This window comes from Alexandromys fortis, unplaced genomic scaffold (assembly GCF_014885135.2).
Source record: "Alexandromys fortis isolate MF-2015 unplaced genomic scaffold, M_Fortis_MF-2015_v1.1 scaffold_303, whole genome shotgun sequence".
Lineage (NCBI taxonomy): Eukaryota > Metazoa > Chordata > Mammalia > Rodentia > Cricetidae > Alexandromys > Alexandromys fortis.
Genome location: NW_026068181.1, coordinates 912,116 through 928,704, shown reverse-complemented (window position 1 = coordinate 928,704; position 16,589 = coordinate 912,116). Strand labels below are relative to the sequence as shown.

The 16,589-nt window shown below is 37.7% G+C and overlaps 2 protein-coding genes across 2 annotated transcripts; one reads left to right on the top strand and one right to left on the bottom strand.

The window, feature by feature from the left end:
- The first annotated feature begins 3,044 nt into the window (after positions 1–3,044).
- Positions 3,045–4,010, top strand: Or52n1 (olfactory receptor family 52 subfamily N member 1). Its single transcript, XM_050129189.1, has one exon. It carries the CDS (start codon positions 3,045–3,047, stop codon positions 4,008–4,010), a length of 966 nt encoding a protein of 321 aa, XP_049985146.1.
- A 10,020-nt stretch (positions 4,011–14,030) lies between these two features.
- On the bottom strand, positions 14,031–14,996 carry LOC126492633 (putative olfactory receptor 56B2). Its single transcript, XM_050129161.1, is given in 1 exon segment — positions 14,031–14,996. A coding segment is annotated over 1 exon segment (966 nt).
- Positions 14,997–16,589: the final 1,593 nt, after the last annotated feature.

The following is a 16,589-nucleotide window of genomic DNA, read 5'->3' as shown; positions in this document are numbered from 1 at the left end:
TACCATCTCTAGAAGCAAATTTTAGGAGGAGGAGTTTATTTGGGCTTATGGTTCCAGAGGGATGGTAGGTATGGAAGCAAGCAACAGGTTTGAAAGCAAGAATGGGAAGCTGAGAACTCACTTCCTCATTCACAAGAACAAAGGGGGAAAAATGATTAGAAGTGGCCAAGGCCTTCAATCTCAAAGTCTGCCCCCAGTGACACCCTTTCTTCACCAAAGATGCACCAACTAAGCCTCCTCAAACTGTGCTATCATTTGGGGACAAAGAGTTTAAAGACATGAGACGGGGGACATTTCTCATTCAAACTATCACACCTAGTCACCAAAAACAAAGATATCTCTTACCACTACTTCTGGTAAATACCCACAGCACAGAGATGATAGCATTACACAAAGGTAAGAAAAAGGTGTTAAAATAGGGAAGAGGCATTCTCCCTTTTCACAGACACCATGATGATGGTACATCCAGATAAACCCAAAAAATGTACCGAAATTTATGATGCCAGAAAATTTATCAAGGGCACTAAATACATCATGTATACACTTGATTGTTTGATTTTAAAATATTTTAGTATCAAGTCATGCTCTGGTGACACATACCTTTAATCCCAGCACTCGGGAGGCAGAGGCAGGTGAATTCTGAGTTTGAGGCCTACTTGATCTATAGAACAAATTCCAGGATGGCCAGGACTACACAGGGAAAGCTTGTCTCAAAAAAACAAATATGTGTGTGTATATTATACATATATATGTATCAGTTTTTGCATGTGATATATTAAAATTTAAAAAGAATATATAAAGTTATAGTCCCTTCTGTAATTAGGAAAAATTACACTCTTAGGAGTTTTAGACTGTGATGGAAGATGAAAAGAGTTTATCAGACTATTCCCAATGGCTCAGCTAGTGTCCTTAGCATCCAGATATAGCTGGTTTTAGGGCATACACACCCGTACATTTGGGAAATTACCTTTCCTTGGAGGTTACAGTAAAATGAGACAGAAACAATTGAGTTTTTTCTCCCACTTTAGAGCCTCTCCTTCTCTCTCTGTTTCTCTCTCTCCCTCTCATGCCTCCATACATATACATGCACACATGTACAAATTCACATACATGGAGAAGGGAAAAGGGAGGATGGAGAAGAATAAGTGAATAACATGTTTCTTCTGCTGCTGCCTCTCAGGGTCTCAATATAGGTTTTATTTTCCTGAATGCTAAAGATGTGAATAAGATTTCACCCTTGGATACTTGGTTTCTTGAGAAACATCACCGATTTTTGGGGTAAGTATCAGATTTCCACATTGGGGTTGTATTTTTATTTTGAAAGAAATGAATCCAGGTTAGGAAGGAGGGCGAGTTTCAGAGAGTCTTATCTCCTAGCATTTGAAAAGTCTTAGTGGACCCTCTTAGAAGGCTACATCCCCACACTACAAGCTCAGTTTTCACTTTGAATTACGCATTTGGCTTTTGACTTCTAAAACATAACTCCAGGAGGAGTAGTTATTAGCTCTTGGCTAATCTGCACATACAGACCAACAACAACAGTTATGAGAGAAAGAATATTTATCTTGTGCAAGCAAAGAAAAAAAGAATCATAGAGTTTTATTCCACAACTTTCTATTTTAATACTGTCTTTCTTTTCAGAGAACTGCTTCTGTTTCATAATTACAATATATTTATTATTCCTCAACTCAAAGTGTACCTAGAACTTATCTCCCCAGTCTTTATTGTTTGAAAAAACTATATAAAATTAAATAAAGAATGTGAGGAAAGAAGAATAAATTTCATAAACCTCTAATTTATATAAGTACATCCATCTGTTTGAATGTCTTATAGGTCTTTCTCAAACTATCAAAAACTACTATGAATTTAAAATTGATAATTGTGAAATAAGAGTCTATCATCTTTCCTTCAATGTCTTTCCTCAAGAACCTATAACCATTCCCATGATTGCATTTGTTTCATTGTTACTGCTTTCAACCCATACATTTAGGTCAATGTGGCCACTTCTCCAGACCTCTCTTTCCTATCTGGATACATCTTATGGCCATGACTTAATTTGAGTCTGTAAAAACATGCTACTACATCCAGTGTTTCCCTTTCTTGCTATGTATAATTATTTTGTGAACTCTGATCCTAATATCTAGGTTGTTTTGTTACAGAGTGTAAAGACATATTGTCTACTTTACAAACAAAATTTTCACTTGATTACATGACCTGAGAAAAATGGAATCTATGGTTCTGTGAGGTTGTGATACAGATAGAGAATAAAACACTATGTTGTTATGTCAGTTGCTTGGTTTATTATAAAAGGCACTACCATTCTCATCCAATTGATTCTAGAGTCCGTTAGACTAGAAAGCAGTGTGAATCAAATACTGGCTTCTGAAATTGTACTAGTAGTGACTCATTGTCATCTGTTTACTTCAGTCCATCAAGTAGACGGACATCCCGATCCCATAGGGTTAGCAAGAAATGTATTACTTATAGTATTTTACTATACTTTTTTTGTTTTAGAGATAGTTCTGGTTTTTTATTTAAAAAATACATTAGTACAAATAGATTATTTCCATTCTAGGTAATTTAATTTTTCTATGCATCATAATGAAATAGTTGGAGCTAATGCATAGTTGAAATCATTGCCAGAATTACTATAAAATAAAACTTTTGAAAGTGATATATGAGCCACTGATGTTTGCTGATATTTCAGTACAAAACAGGCACCATGAGGTGGATGAGTAACATCTGGAACACATCAAATATTTTGCCAGTCTAGCTGCTCTAATAGAGGCCAGTCCATCTATAGTCTGTGGAGTGGATGACACAACCCAGATACAGGGACCAGACTTTAACTTCTGGATACTGAACCCCAAAATCATGAATATAAACTGTATGTACTACATCCAAAAATTTGGGGGAGCACATAAAAAAGGCACAAAAAAGACAAATTAGTCATTATGGGGAGAAAAATATGTTTATTGCATAGTCTGTGATCTTTAGGGAATTACAATTCTGGACTGCTTTACCATGAACTTCCAACATTCATTATGCCACTTCTAAATGGCAGCAGCCTTACTCCTGCATCATTTTTCCTCAATGGCATTCCTGGTCTGGAAGAGGTGCATTTGTGGATCTCCTTCCCACTGTTCACCATGTATAGCATCGCTCTTACAGGAAACTTTGGGCTCATGTATCTTATCTACTCGGAAGAGGCCTTACACAGACCTATGTACATCTTCCTAGCCCTGCTTTCCTTCACAGATGTGCTCATGTGCAGTAGCACTCTTCCCAACACTCTCTGCATATTGTGGTTCAATCTCAAGGAGATTGACTTTGAGGCCTGCCTGGCCCAGATGTTCTTTGTGCACACTTTCACTGGGATGGAGTCCGGGGTGCTGATGCTCATGGCCCTAGACCGGTACGTGGCCATCTGTTACCCACTGCGCTATGCCACTATCCTCACTAATGTGGTCATTACCAAGGCAGGGATGCTCACTTTTCTTAGGGGTGTGATTCTCATTATCCCGTTCACATTCCTCACTAAGCGCCTGCCATACTGCAGGGGTAATGTCATCCCCCACACCTACTGTGACCACATGTCTGTCGCTAAAATATCATGTGGCAATGTTCAGATCAACGCCATCTATGGGCTAATGGTTGCCCTCCTGATTGGGGGCTTTGACATCCTGTGTATCACTGTCTCTTACACCATGATCCTACGGGCAGTCGTGAGTCTGTCCTCAGCAGATGCTCGACAGAAGGCTTTCAGCACCTGCACTGCCCACATCTGCGCCATCGTCATCACCTATGTCCCAGCCTTCTTCACCTTCTTTACACACCGTTTCGGACGGCACACCATCCCTCCCCCTGTACACATCATTATGGCTAATCTCTATCTACTCATGCCTCCCACCATGAACCCTATTGTGTATGGAGTGAAAACCAAGCAGATACGAGACAGTGTCATTAGGTTCTTGTTTAAAGGGAAAGAAAATTCTTCTCATAAAATTTAATGGACACTTTTAAGAAGTCATAGTTCTTTTAACCTGCTTTAAGTTAAAAACAAACAAACAAACAAACAAACGAAAAGAAACTTTAAAGCCCATGTCTGATGGCAAAAAGGGCACATACGTGACTCAGATTCTTCTACGTGTTTGGAAGAACTGCAATCATGTTCACATATGCAGAGAACCTGTTTTGTTCAACATCGCTTCCCTTGAGCTCTCTGTGCCTTCCCTGCTTTCAGTCTCCATGGACAAGTGTCACTCTCCTGGGCTACAATCTTATAAATGTTACAGTAGTGCTCAGATCACTAGGCGTAGAGTTGACTGCTTCAAAAATACTGACAACTGGCAATTTTGTGCCTATCTTCAGCAATATTTGTGCTTATTATTCTTCATCTCAACTTTGTGTTCACAAAACCACTTGGAGTTTATTCTTGTGTCCTATGTTATCTGCTTTCTAATCCCAAATTTAGCAGCTATATATTCATTTGTAATTCATACACATGCTCACTAAGAAAAGAACTTTTAAGAGATGTAAATCATGGAATAATTACTTATACTGTCTAGAAGCAGGTGTGATAGCAATATTCATCAATATCAAATTAACTGAATACATAAGTTGGGATTAATCAAATATAATCATGAAGGAAAAACATGAAACATGTTTTCATTTGTATAAAACTCAGGAGCAGGCAAACTGATTTATGTTATTAGACATTAAGGTCATGTTTGTCTTTGAGACCGTCTAAGGAGGGACATGTCTGAGATACTTTAGATTTAGTTTTTGACATGGATGACACATGACAAATTAATAATCTTTTAGTTATGTTGTGAACTTTTTCTTCATACATTCTTTACTTGAATCTGATTTGTGTTTCTAATAACATGAATTGAGCAATACTATGACTGTCTAATCTTTGTAACATTTCTTTTTACCTCCTAGGCTAGCTATGCATGATTTATGAATTGTATATATTTGCTTTTTTTCAGAAGAATGTTAAACTTAGTGCAAATTGTATTTGCATATTTGTACAAATTATAATAAAAATGGGGACAAGATCATAGTGAAAACAATTCCTCTGTTCAAAATCTCCTTCATCTAATTCCTACCGTGTGCTCTTTTAAAGAGGTTGTGTTCACATGTACGTGCTTGCAGTGTTCTTTCTGATGATTCTTTCCAAGGTGTGCTTGGACTTTAAGTAGATTATTAATCACTATGTTATATACAATGAGGATTTAACTTGCTTATTGCATCTGAACCCATTTTGCTCTTCAGACAGTTTATGAATCATCTGGTCCACAGATGTTGTGTAATGTAATGTGTAAAACACAAGGTTTGTGTGAGTAGGTAACTGTTACCAAGACATCAATGTCAGGAGGCCATATGTTTGACTTTTATGATCTTATGAGAGTTTTGTTTGCTATAATTCTGTGACTTTTTCTTAATTTATTTAGATTTCAGTTTACTAATTGAAAACTAATAAACAATTCTTGGATTAGTATCATCATATAAATATTAGTGAGTTGGATTATGAATATTGAATACTTTACAACCAATCCAGGATTTTGATTCTTTCATTGTTGGTTCAGTATCATTACCCTATTTTTTCTGAAATATGTTTTCAAGATCAATTTCTTCAGAGATGTCTGAGAATATCTTTTACTAGTTAAACAATAGAGGCATTTGTATGAACTAGGATAGAGCAGATGATTTAAAAACATTGAGAAATTACATGATAGATAAGAACAAGTTATATTTAATGTATCTCAGAAGAGGATAATACCATTGCAAAGGTCTTATAGAAAGGAATTAAAAAACTCACAGCAATAAAAATTCAAAGTAAGTCTGGCTAAATTATGAACATCCTTAATACCAGCTACTCAGGAGGCTAAAGCAAGAGAATCGTGTGCCCTAGGCCATCCTAGAATACATAGTGAGTTCTGGTTTAAAACTCACACAAGAATAACTCAGAACATGTATTAATGTTGTGTCTAGGAAGACAAATATCTGCCTTTTAGAGTTGTGATTAAAAGAAACAACTGTTAAAACAAGAGAAGAGTCGATCTAAGCTGCTATAAAATACTTTCTTTTCAATCCAGATTTTAGGTTTAAATGATAAGTAACAACTGACATATTTATAGGATACAATGTGATATCACAATTTATGTATAGTTAAAATATCAAATTGGACTGGTAAGCATATCTATTACCTTATATGTTACTTCTTTCTCAAAATAACACTCAAAATCTTGCCATCTCCCAACTCTACAGTAGAACTACAGATACTATTGTTTATATATATGGATTTGTATGTGTTGGCTCACCTTGTCTTCTGCTCAAGATGTCCTCATTTTCTGGTAAGCACTATTGTGCTCTCAAACATCTTTGAGCTCAGCTATTGAGATGTCATGGACTGACCTCATTGACCAGCCTCGACAAAAACACCACTTGCCAGGGTAGAGGTGTGGGGATTTTGAAGTATTAGTAAAGAATATGAAGACACATGAAAACTAATAAGAAAAAAAAAAACATAAAAGGGAGGGCATTCCAGTGAACACTGAAATCGCCCACATTTATTTTTCCATATGTTTTTATACCCAGTACAAATCGGGGGAGAACATGAGCAAGGAAGTCAGGACCACAAGGGGTGCACCCACCCACTGAGACAGTGGGGCTGATCTATTGGGAGCTCACCAAGGCCAGCTGGACTGGGACAGAAAAAGCATGGGATAAAACCGGACTCTCTGAGCATGGCGAACAATGAGGGCTGATGAGAAGCCAAGGACGATGGCACGGGGTTTTGATCCTACTTCATGTTCTGGCTTTGTGGAGCCTAGCCAGTTGGGATGTTCACCTTCCTAGACATGGACGGAGGGGTGGGAGGACCTTAGACTTTCCACAGGGCAGGGAACCCTGACTGCTCTTTTGACTATAGAGGGAGGGGTAGAGGAGTGGGGCTTGTAGAGTAGGGGGAGGGAGAGAAAAAAGGAAGGCGGGGAGGAGGCAGAAATTTTTAATTAAAAAGAAAAGAATGTAAAAACAAAAAAAATCCATTATGATCAAGTAGGCTTCATCCCAGAGATGCAGGGCTGGTTCAACGTATGAAAATCTATCAGTGTAATCCATCATATAAATAAACTGAAAGAAAACAAAGAATTGCAATTTCCTCTTTGTGGATTTCTTCTTTGATGAGCATGCAGTGTCCTTTCTTATCTTAATTAGTTTTGGTTTGAGATCTATTTTGCGAGATATTAAAATGGCTCTACCTGACCATTGATACTGAGAGATGTCAATGATCAGTGCAAGTTGATTCCTTTTATTTTCTTGTGGTGTGTGTGTGTGTGTGTGTGTGTGTGTGTGTGTGTGTGTTTGATTTGCTGGTCTGGGATTACTTATCCCTTGTGTTTTCTTGGCTGTAGTTAACCTCTTTATGTAGGAGTTTTCCTTTTTTAAGTACTTTCTGTAGAGCTTAACTAGTTGATAGGTGTTGCTTAAATTTGGTTTTATCATGGAATGTCTTTTATCTTTTTCCCTTTGGCTTTTAATATTTTTCTTTGTTCTGTACTTAGGCTAAGGGGAGTTTCTTTTCTGGTCCAGGCTATTTGGTGTTCTGTATGTTTCTTTTACCTTGTTAGGCATCTCCTTCTTTAGGTTAGGGCAATTTTCTTCTATAAACTTGTTTTTAAAAGTTATGTATCATCCTCTATTCCTATTATTCTTAGATGTGGTCTTTTCATAGTGTTTCATATATCCTGGATATTTTGTTCCAGAAAGTTTTTACTTTTAACTTTTTCTTTGATGGAACTATTCATTTCTTCCCTTATGTCTTCAATGTCTGAAATTCTCTCTTTTGTCTCTTGTATTCTCTTGGTGAGACTCTTCTCTGAGGTTCCTATTTACTTCCTAAATTTTTCATTTCCAGATTTTTCTTAGCTTAGGGATTATTATAATTATGTTTTCACTTTCAGATCTTGAACTGTTTTATTTGTTTCCTTCCACTGTTTGTGTTTTCATATATTTCTTTAAGTGATTAATTCATTTCCCCTTTAGGGTCCTCTATCATATTCATAACAGCTGTGTTAAGGTCTGTGCCTTGTGCTGTAGCTATATTGCAATACTTAGATCCTACTGTGGTAGGCCTGCTGTGCTCTAGTGAAGACATTTTGTCCTAGTTCTTGATTGTGTTTTTACACTGGTGTCTAGGAATTTGGGTTTGGGAAGATTGGAATTCTAGGTTCTGATATCTGGTCTTGTCTTTGTTGGGCAGGTGTTTTATTTCTTGGTTTCTGTTGCCCTCTCTGGTACTCAGAAGGGTGTGGTGGTTGTGTTGCTTGATTAAATTATTCTGGGATTTTGTTAGGCATGGCCACTTTTCCAGGTAAAATGTGTTCCTAGGTATTGGGAGCTGACAATTAGGAATGAGGATTGGCTTGTGAGAGGCTGAGTTTTCACAAGAGGGGAAAAACAGGGTGTTCTGCCAGGATCTGTTTAGTCCCCTAGGAAAGGAAGCAGAGAGTGGGAAAGGCCACAGGTCTGTTATAGAACAGGACATGGGGTTGGAGGTTTAGATACAGAAGAGCAGAGGGGGAATGAAATCTGAGCTTGCCTACCTGCTTCACTGGCCTACTTGCTTCTGTGGCAGGTTTGGTTGACAGGTTCTCAGAGACTGCCTGCTGAGCTGAGACCTGAAATAAAGCAGTAAGCTAGGGGAAGAACTATGTGTTCCACTATAGACAGATGGGGCCGGGAGGAAAGATAGCCTGCAGCAGGTGGTCTGCTCTAGAACCGGGAAGGAAAATGGAGAATTGGACTTGGAAGAGAGGAGGGATAAGTGAAGATCTGCAGTTAGGCTACCTGCTTCCCTGTATGGAGTCTTAAAGTGCATTTTAAATATGTAATCTCTATGTATGTTTCTAATAAAACATTCAAACAACACTGTTTTAAAATTTAAATTTAATTGTTATCAGTCATTGTAATGCATTAAAGAGATTTATACCAGGGATAGTCTGTGTTACTCTTTATAAATAACTGTGTATTGAGTATTTACATACTCCTGTAATAACATTCTAATTCATTGAAATCTGTTTTTATTTTTACAAGAAACTAGAGAAAATACTTATGTAGAAAATAATTCTGTTACAATTTCCCATTTTATTGAAATAAAAAATCGCATATTATAAAGCTAATGTTTTTACATGATTTGAAAGCAGACAGCTAAATGGCTTTCCCTTTGTTCAGACTTCCAAGCAAGCAGTCACTATGTAATTCCTGGAGAGTCCCGAGGAATTCTTAGAAGGAAGCTACATAGATTGTCATCAGCTTCTCTCACTGTTTCTCAACATTCTTTTCCTGAGAACAAACAACTGATTTTCTTATATTTCAGATTGCTTGCTTGAGGCACATACTTTGAGTTTCTCCAAAATCAGAAACAAGACAAGGCTATCCACGCTCCATAGCTACTCAATACATCTTGAAGTTCTAGCTGGAGCAATAAGACAACTAAAAGAAACCAAGTGGATACAAATTGGAAAGAAAGAAGTCAAATTATCATTATTCGCTGATGCTATAATGGTAAAAATAACTGACCTCCAAAACTCTATCAGGGAACTCCTATGACTGATAAACACCTTTAGTCAAGTGGCTGGATACAAGATTAACTTAAAAAAAATCAGTAACCCTTCTATATACAAACAATAAATGGACTGAGAAAGAAATCAAAGAATTAACATCCTTTGCAAGTAGCCTCAATTAATATAAAATATTTTGGTATAACTCTTACAAAGCAAGTAAATAACCTGTATGATAAGAACTTAAAGTCTTTGAAGAAAAGAATTAATGAAGATAACAGAAGATAAACAAATCTCCCATGCTTATATATTGGCATAATAACATAGTAAAAATGACTACCTTATCTAAATCAATTTCAGATTCAGTAAATCCCCGTTAAAATACCAACACGATTCTTTTTTTTTTCCCAGGGCTGAACTATAAACTTTTATTTCCCTCAAACAAACCCCCAAAACATTTATCACATTAAAAATGAATCATCTGTTATATTCCAACCATAAACCGGATAATAAACAGAGGCAGAAATTATGATCTCTGAAGAACTGGGGGATGCCCGAGTATGATCATAATATCCTGCTCCATAAATCTCCAAGTTCATATTTATGCTAAGTTCCCAGCCTTGCTTTTCAAGAGAATGTCTAAACTGACACCTATTATTTTATAATAGGCAGAAACCATTCACCGGTGGTATATTTTGGCAGAAGAGTTGTGATAACTTGGCTATCAACTAGATTATATTCTTTGATAGATTTTTTTATCTAAAAAGCTTGGTTTAATAATTTTCTCAATGTGGGAAATTACTTTGTATTCTGCATTTCTTATTGCCTCATACTTGCTTTGGCATATTTCATTCTTCTGGCGTAAGCAAGAATGTCTTCAGTATGGTTTGACTTATGGCATATCTGAGTCCATGTCCTATGTCACTGCAGTATCACCTCTATTTCTCAATTTTAAGTGGATGTCAAGGATATTACTGTAAAAAAATGTGGAAAATTTTCTGTTTGATGTTTTCATATACTCTGAAAATAATTTATATTGCTTTAATCTATCTACTCTTCCATTATTGTTCTCAGCAATTATATCAGTCATTTCAGACGTCATATAAAGCACATCCATGGTATATATTCAGAAATGGTGAGGTTGGTCCAACACGATTCTTTATAGACCTCAAAAGAACAATACTAAGCTTCGTATGGAAAATCAGAAAATCCAGGATAGCTAAAACAATCCTGTACAATAAAGGAATTTTTGGAGGTATTCCTGATTTTAAGCTCTACTACGAAGCTATAGGAGTAAAAACCATATGGTAGTGACATAAAAGCAGACATGTGGATCAATAGAATCTAACTGAAGTCCCAAATGTAAAGACCCACACACCTATGGACACCGGATTCTTGATAAAGAAGCCAAAATTATAGAATGGAAAAAAGAAAACATCATCAACAAATGGTGCTGACATAACTAGATGTCAACATGTAGGAAAATGCACATAGATCCACATTTTCCACCCTGCACAAAACTCAAATACAAGTCAATCAAAGTCCTCAATATAAATTCAGATACACCGAAGCTAATAGAAAGGAAAGTGGGAAATAATCTCAAACACATTGGCACAGGAAACAACTTTCTGAATAGGACACCAATGGCACAGGTACTAATATGATAACTAATAAATGGGACTTTATGAAATTGAGACATTTCTGTAAGACAATGGACACCATCAATAGAGCAAAATGGCAGCCTACAGAACTGGAAAAGATCTTAGCAACCCAACACCAGACAGAAGACTGATTTCCAAAGTATATAAATAAGCCAAGAAACAAAATATCAACAAACCAAATAATCTAATTATATGGTGGGATACAGATCTAAACAGTATTCTCAACAAAAAACTCTCAAATGACTGAGAAACACTTAAGGAGGTGTTCAACATTTTTACCTATCAGGGAAATGCAAATCAAAATGACTGAGATTCCACCTTACACATGTCAGGATGGCTATGAACAAAGGCACAAGTGACAGCTCCTGCTGGAGGCTGGAGAGGATGTGGAGCATGGGGAACACTCTTCAGTTGCTGATAGGAGTGCAACATGTACAGCCACTGTGGCAGTCAGTGTTGCAGTTTCTCAGAAAACTGGGAATCAATGTACAACACGACCCAGCTTTACTGTATGCTTAATACCACAAGGACACTTGCTCAACTATGTTCACAGCAGCTTTCAACAATCGCCAGAACCTGGAAACAACCTAGGTGTACCTCTACGGAGAAACGGATAAAGAAAATGTGATACATTTACACAATGGAGTATGACTCAACTGTTAAAAACAAGGACACCAGGAAACATGAAGGCAAATGGTTAGCGCTTGGAAAAAATTCACCTGAGTGAGGTAGCCCAGACACAGTAAGACAAACATAAATGGATATTAGCGTTAAAATAAAGGATAACTGTGTTACAATCCACCGACCCAGGGAGACTACATAGCAAAAGGAGTTCGTGGGAGTAACGCAGATCACCCTAGAAAGATGAAATAAAAGAGATTTCTCCCTGAGTGGGCAGGGAAGGTGGAGAGGGAAACACGAGTGATCAGGATGGGGAGTATGGAGGGAGAGAGTGCTGAATCTGTAGGGAGCATGGTGCAGGGGAATCTTCCAGGAGTCTATGGTGAGGACCCTAGGTTAGAGTTCTAGCAATAGTGAATAAGTAACCTGAATGGGCCGTTTCCTATCACCAGATTGGTGCCTGGCCTAACTCTCTTGTGATGGAGGCCAATGCAGAGATCAAAGCCAAACATCAGGCAGAGCTGGAGAATCTTGCAGAAGAGAAGAACGGAGTTGTAGGAGTGAGGAGGCTCACGGACACCACGCTAAGGTTCACACAGTCCACTAACCTGGGCTCACCCCGACTCATAGAGACTGAACCGGCAACCAAGGAACCTTCATGGGGCTGATCTAGGCAATCTGCATATATGTTATAGTTGTGTAGCTTGGTACCTTCTGGAACTTCTAACAGTGGAAACAGGGACTGTCTCCAACTCTTTTACTGGTTTTGGGACCCTCCTCCTCATACTGGTTAGCCTTGCCCAGCCTTCGTACATGGGGAGGTGCTTAGTCTTACTGCAACTTGATAAGCAATGGTAAAGCTGCCATTTCCTGGATGGAGACAGAGGGGCCAGATTGGGGGTGGGAGAGCAGGGAATGAGGGAAAGGGACTGGGAGGGGAGAATGGGTGGGAGGAGATATGGCTGGGAAATAAAAGAAACAGAGGAATAAAAAAGCCAAATTTTAAGAAAGTCAACTTTATTCTTCATTTTAAGGTTTATATCATGATGTTATTGGATATATCATTAGACAGTAAAATGATGATGATAATGAAACCGATACTGTTATCACAGGGCTACTCTTAATTTAAAAATTATATTTACATCTTTGTGGGAGCAGGCACAAGTGAGGCCCTAGACAACTTGCCTAAGTCATTCATCTTCTTCCACCATGTGAGTCCTGGTAATCAAACTCAGTTCCTCAGGCTTGGCCAGTGTCGTCTTCACCCACTAAACCATCCCACTGGTCCCTTTCCCTTCCCGCCTTCTCAGAATAAACTTTGTTCCATTTGTCCACATTTATAGATCCACATCAAAACAACATTTAAAGGGTATATACATTGTTTACTTTTTAACAAGAAATACTAAAAAATCCACACACAAGTTTTTATTCAAAACCTTTGTTTGGGTTATGATCAAAGTATATTGACAGTATTTAATTGTTGTGTCTTATGGCTATTGTATTTGTTTAATCTCCTGGGAAAATACAAAATTTTGTTCACATTTCCAGAACAGTATAGAAGGATCCTCATGTCCATGAGATAGAAAATGCTGTCGGATTTCTTGGGCACTGATGAATACCCATCTTAGGAGGTATTTGGTCAGTTGTTGTGGTTCTCTGGGATTATGCCAACTATTTGGTGACAACATTTTATCAGTTGGTTTCTATGGGATGGTATTTACATATCTTTTTAGGAAAACTTATATTCAAGACACTTTTTCGTAAAAAAAAAATCACAAGCAGCAAATAGTAGAAGTAACTCATGTCTTTTCCCTAAAATTGAATTAAATGCATGGGATGAGCTCTTCAACTTAAAAGAGTAATTGGCAAAGATCTCTGCCAATATATCCAAAATTATCTGGCTGTTCTAGCCAGGAACAAACTATTGAGATGTGTATCCTGCAAGTTCTTCCCTTGGGTTCTTGAACAAAAATAGCATCATTATGTTTCTCTCTATGCTAAAGATTTTCAACTCCTGGAGACTTGAAGTAATATTGTGATTTTTTTGTTGTTGTTCTGAATTTTAGTTGATTCCTGATGTTAAATCAAACCTCTTATGTTATCCATAGCATTTTTCTTCTACCGCTTGTCATCATGGGAGAATATAAAGAGATTGTGCAGAAAGTTAAAAAGGAGAATCTCACTCGTGGTTACCTTTCAGATCCAGATGAATCACTCTGTATAAGCCTTGTCTGAGTTCTTTGTTCTTGAGTGCATACACCATGGGGTTCAGAGCAGGGGGAATAACATTGTGCAGCACATTCAGCAGAACTGGGATGAGGGGAACTTTCATTTTTGTACTGTGAGTGATGGATATGACAACAATGACAGTGTAGAAGAAAAAGATTAGGATGAGGTGAGAGGTGCAGGTATTTAAGGCCTTAGATGCCGCTTCTGCAGAGTTCAGCTTCAGCACAGACCGAAGAATCAAAGCATATGAAATCATAATCAAACCCAGGTCACCTCCCATGATTGTCCAAGCCAGGATAAGCTGGTTGATGCTGTTGATTTTCCTGTCATCACAGGACAGGCTAGTGACCCCCAAGTTAGAACACAGGCAGTTCTCAATTTTATTCTGGGAACAGTAATTTCTCTGAGCAGCCAACACAGGAACTGACACGAGAATCCCACAATTTCTGAGGACCATAAACACAGTTGCTTTGACAACAAAAGATTCGGTAACTACTGAAGGGTACCTCAGTGGTTTGCAAATCGCTACATACCTATCTATAGCCATGAAGACAAAGATACCTGATTCCATGGCAACAAAGCAATGGATGGCATACATCTGAGTAAAACACTCTGGGAGGCTGATAGTCTTAGCATTGAATCATAAGATGGCTAAAATCTTAGGCATGATGGTGGTTGCCAAGCCCATGTCTACTATAGCCAGAATGCCCAGGAAATGATACATAGGCTGGTGTAGTGACACTTTCTGGTAGATTATGGTAATGATAAGTGTGTTGGCTGTGAGAGCTAAGACATAGAGCAAAGCCAGGGGCAAGGAAAGCCAGTGCTGCCAGCTGTGGATGCCTGGAAATCCCACCAGAATAAACTCAGACACTTGGAACCTAGAGCTGTTAGAATTGGTCAGATCCTGGAACATCTCTTGCTAAGAAAAAAAAAAGGTTAATGTTGTTAGTTTAGACTAGCAATGGGTCATCAGAAAGGAGTTTAACACAGATCATTATATTTAGGAGGATCTGGTTCTTCATTATTCCCATCCTTCTGCTTTTATTAGTCAGACACCTGGTTTAGCCAGAGATATGATGAAATAAGATCATTTCTGGTAGGAGGAACTTTCTCTTTGTTAACTCAGCCTTTAAGTTCCATAATAAAGACTGTGTTTATGCTATCTCCATACAGACACATGGGGTATTACAGACAATCAGTACCTTGTTCATCACCATCCTTGTAGAGACAAGCCAAGCAATAAAGATAATAGGAATGTGATATCACATCCTGACTTTTCAATCTGGTTTTGCTAATGTCATAACTGTCCTTAATTAATGTGTTTTGGATGAAAGTTTTTGATGCACAGATACTTCTTGCGTATAAATTTATATTGTGATATATATGGATATTTTATTCATACAGTTAATTTTGAATGATAAGATTATGTATATTTTATATAAACAAATCGTGCTGAGACAATGGATTAGACCTATTTATACTAAAGAAACCAATGGAGAAAAGCATTAATGTCCTCTCTAAACCTAGACATACACTTAGGAATTAGTATAATTTAAAGGCCTGTGATGTCTAAATTCTGTTGATTATGTTTATAAATAGCTTGTTCTATCTGTAACAATTATTTTGGTTCTTGGAACAGTCCATGCAAACATACTAAAATTCATTGAACACACTTGAAAAAAATTTGTAGCTATCTCAGAACAGATAGATAGATAGATAGATAGATAGATAGATAGATAGATAGATAGATAGATAGATAGATAGACAAGATACACATACATACATACGCACACACACAACACACACACACATTTTAGAATTATGGGTGCCGCTGTAGCCATCCTGGTGTAACATAATCCTACTGGGAATCTCACACTGTAGTACCAATCTTAAATTCAACCCTCCAACCTTTACGAAAGGTCACCTTCATCCTTGTCAGATCTAATGGGAAGATGCTTGGAGCATTTGTTAAAATTCCTCCTTAGACTAAACTTCCAGATATCACAAGGGGCTACTTAATGCTGTGTAGGGTGGTGAGAAAACCTAATATATCAGATTTCTCGCTGTTAACCTTTCCTACCTCTTCCCCAATTTTTTGCTGGAGTGTCACTGGACACTGCTCAAGGTAACTTTTTTTGCAAGAAGGAAAGAAATACAAAACAAGCCTGTTTAAGAGGGTGGTCTCCAAGACCTCTTCCCAAGTCACGATAAGATCCTAGAACCATACAGTACTAGGTAGAAATGTTTGTGAGGGTGGTCTCTGAGACCTCTTCCCAAGTCATCATAAATCCTTAGGACCATACAGGATTATGCAGAAATGGCAAGTGCTTCAAACTCTGGAGGCAATGATAATTGCTTTCACATAGGAAAAGACAAATGCCCTTGTGCCTGAGCCCATTATTGGTAGCCCATTATTCTCTTAGGTTGCTTATTTCCTGCACCCCTCTGTTCTCTGAGGTGCTCTCACTCCTACCACTCCATCAAATCTACCTACAGCTCAGCAAAA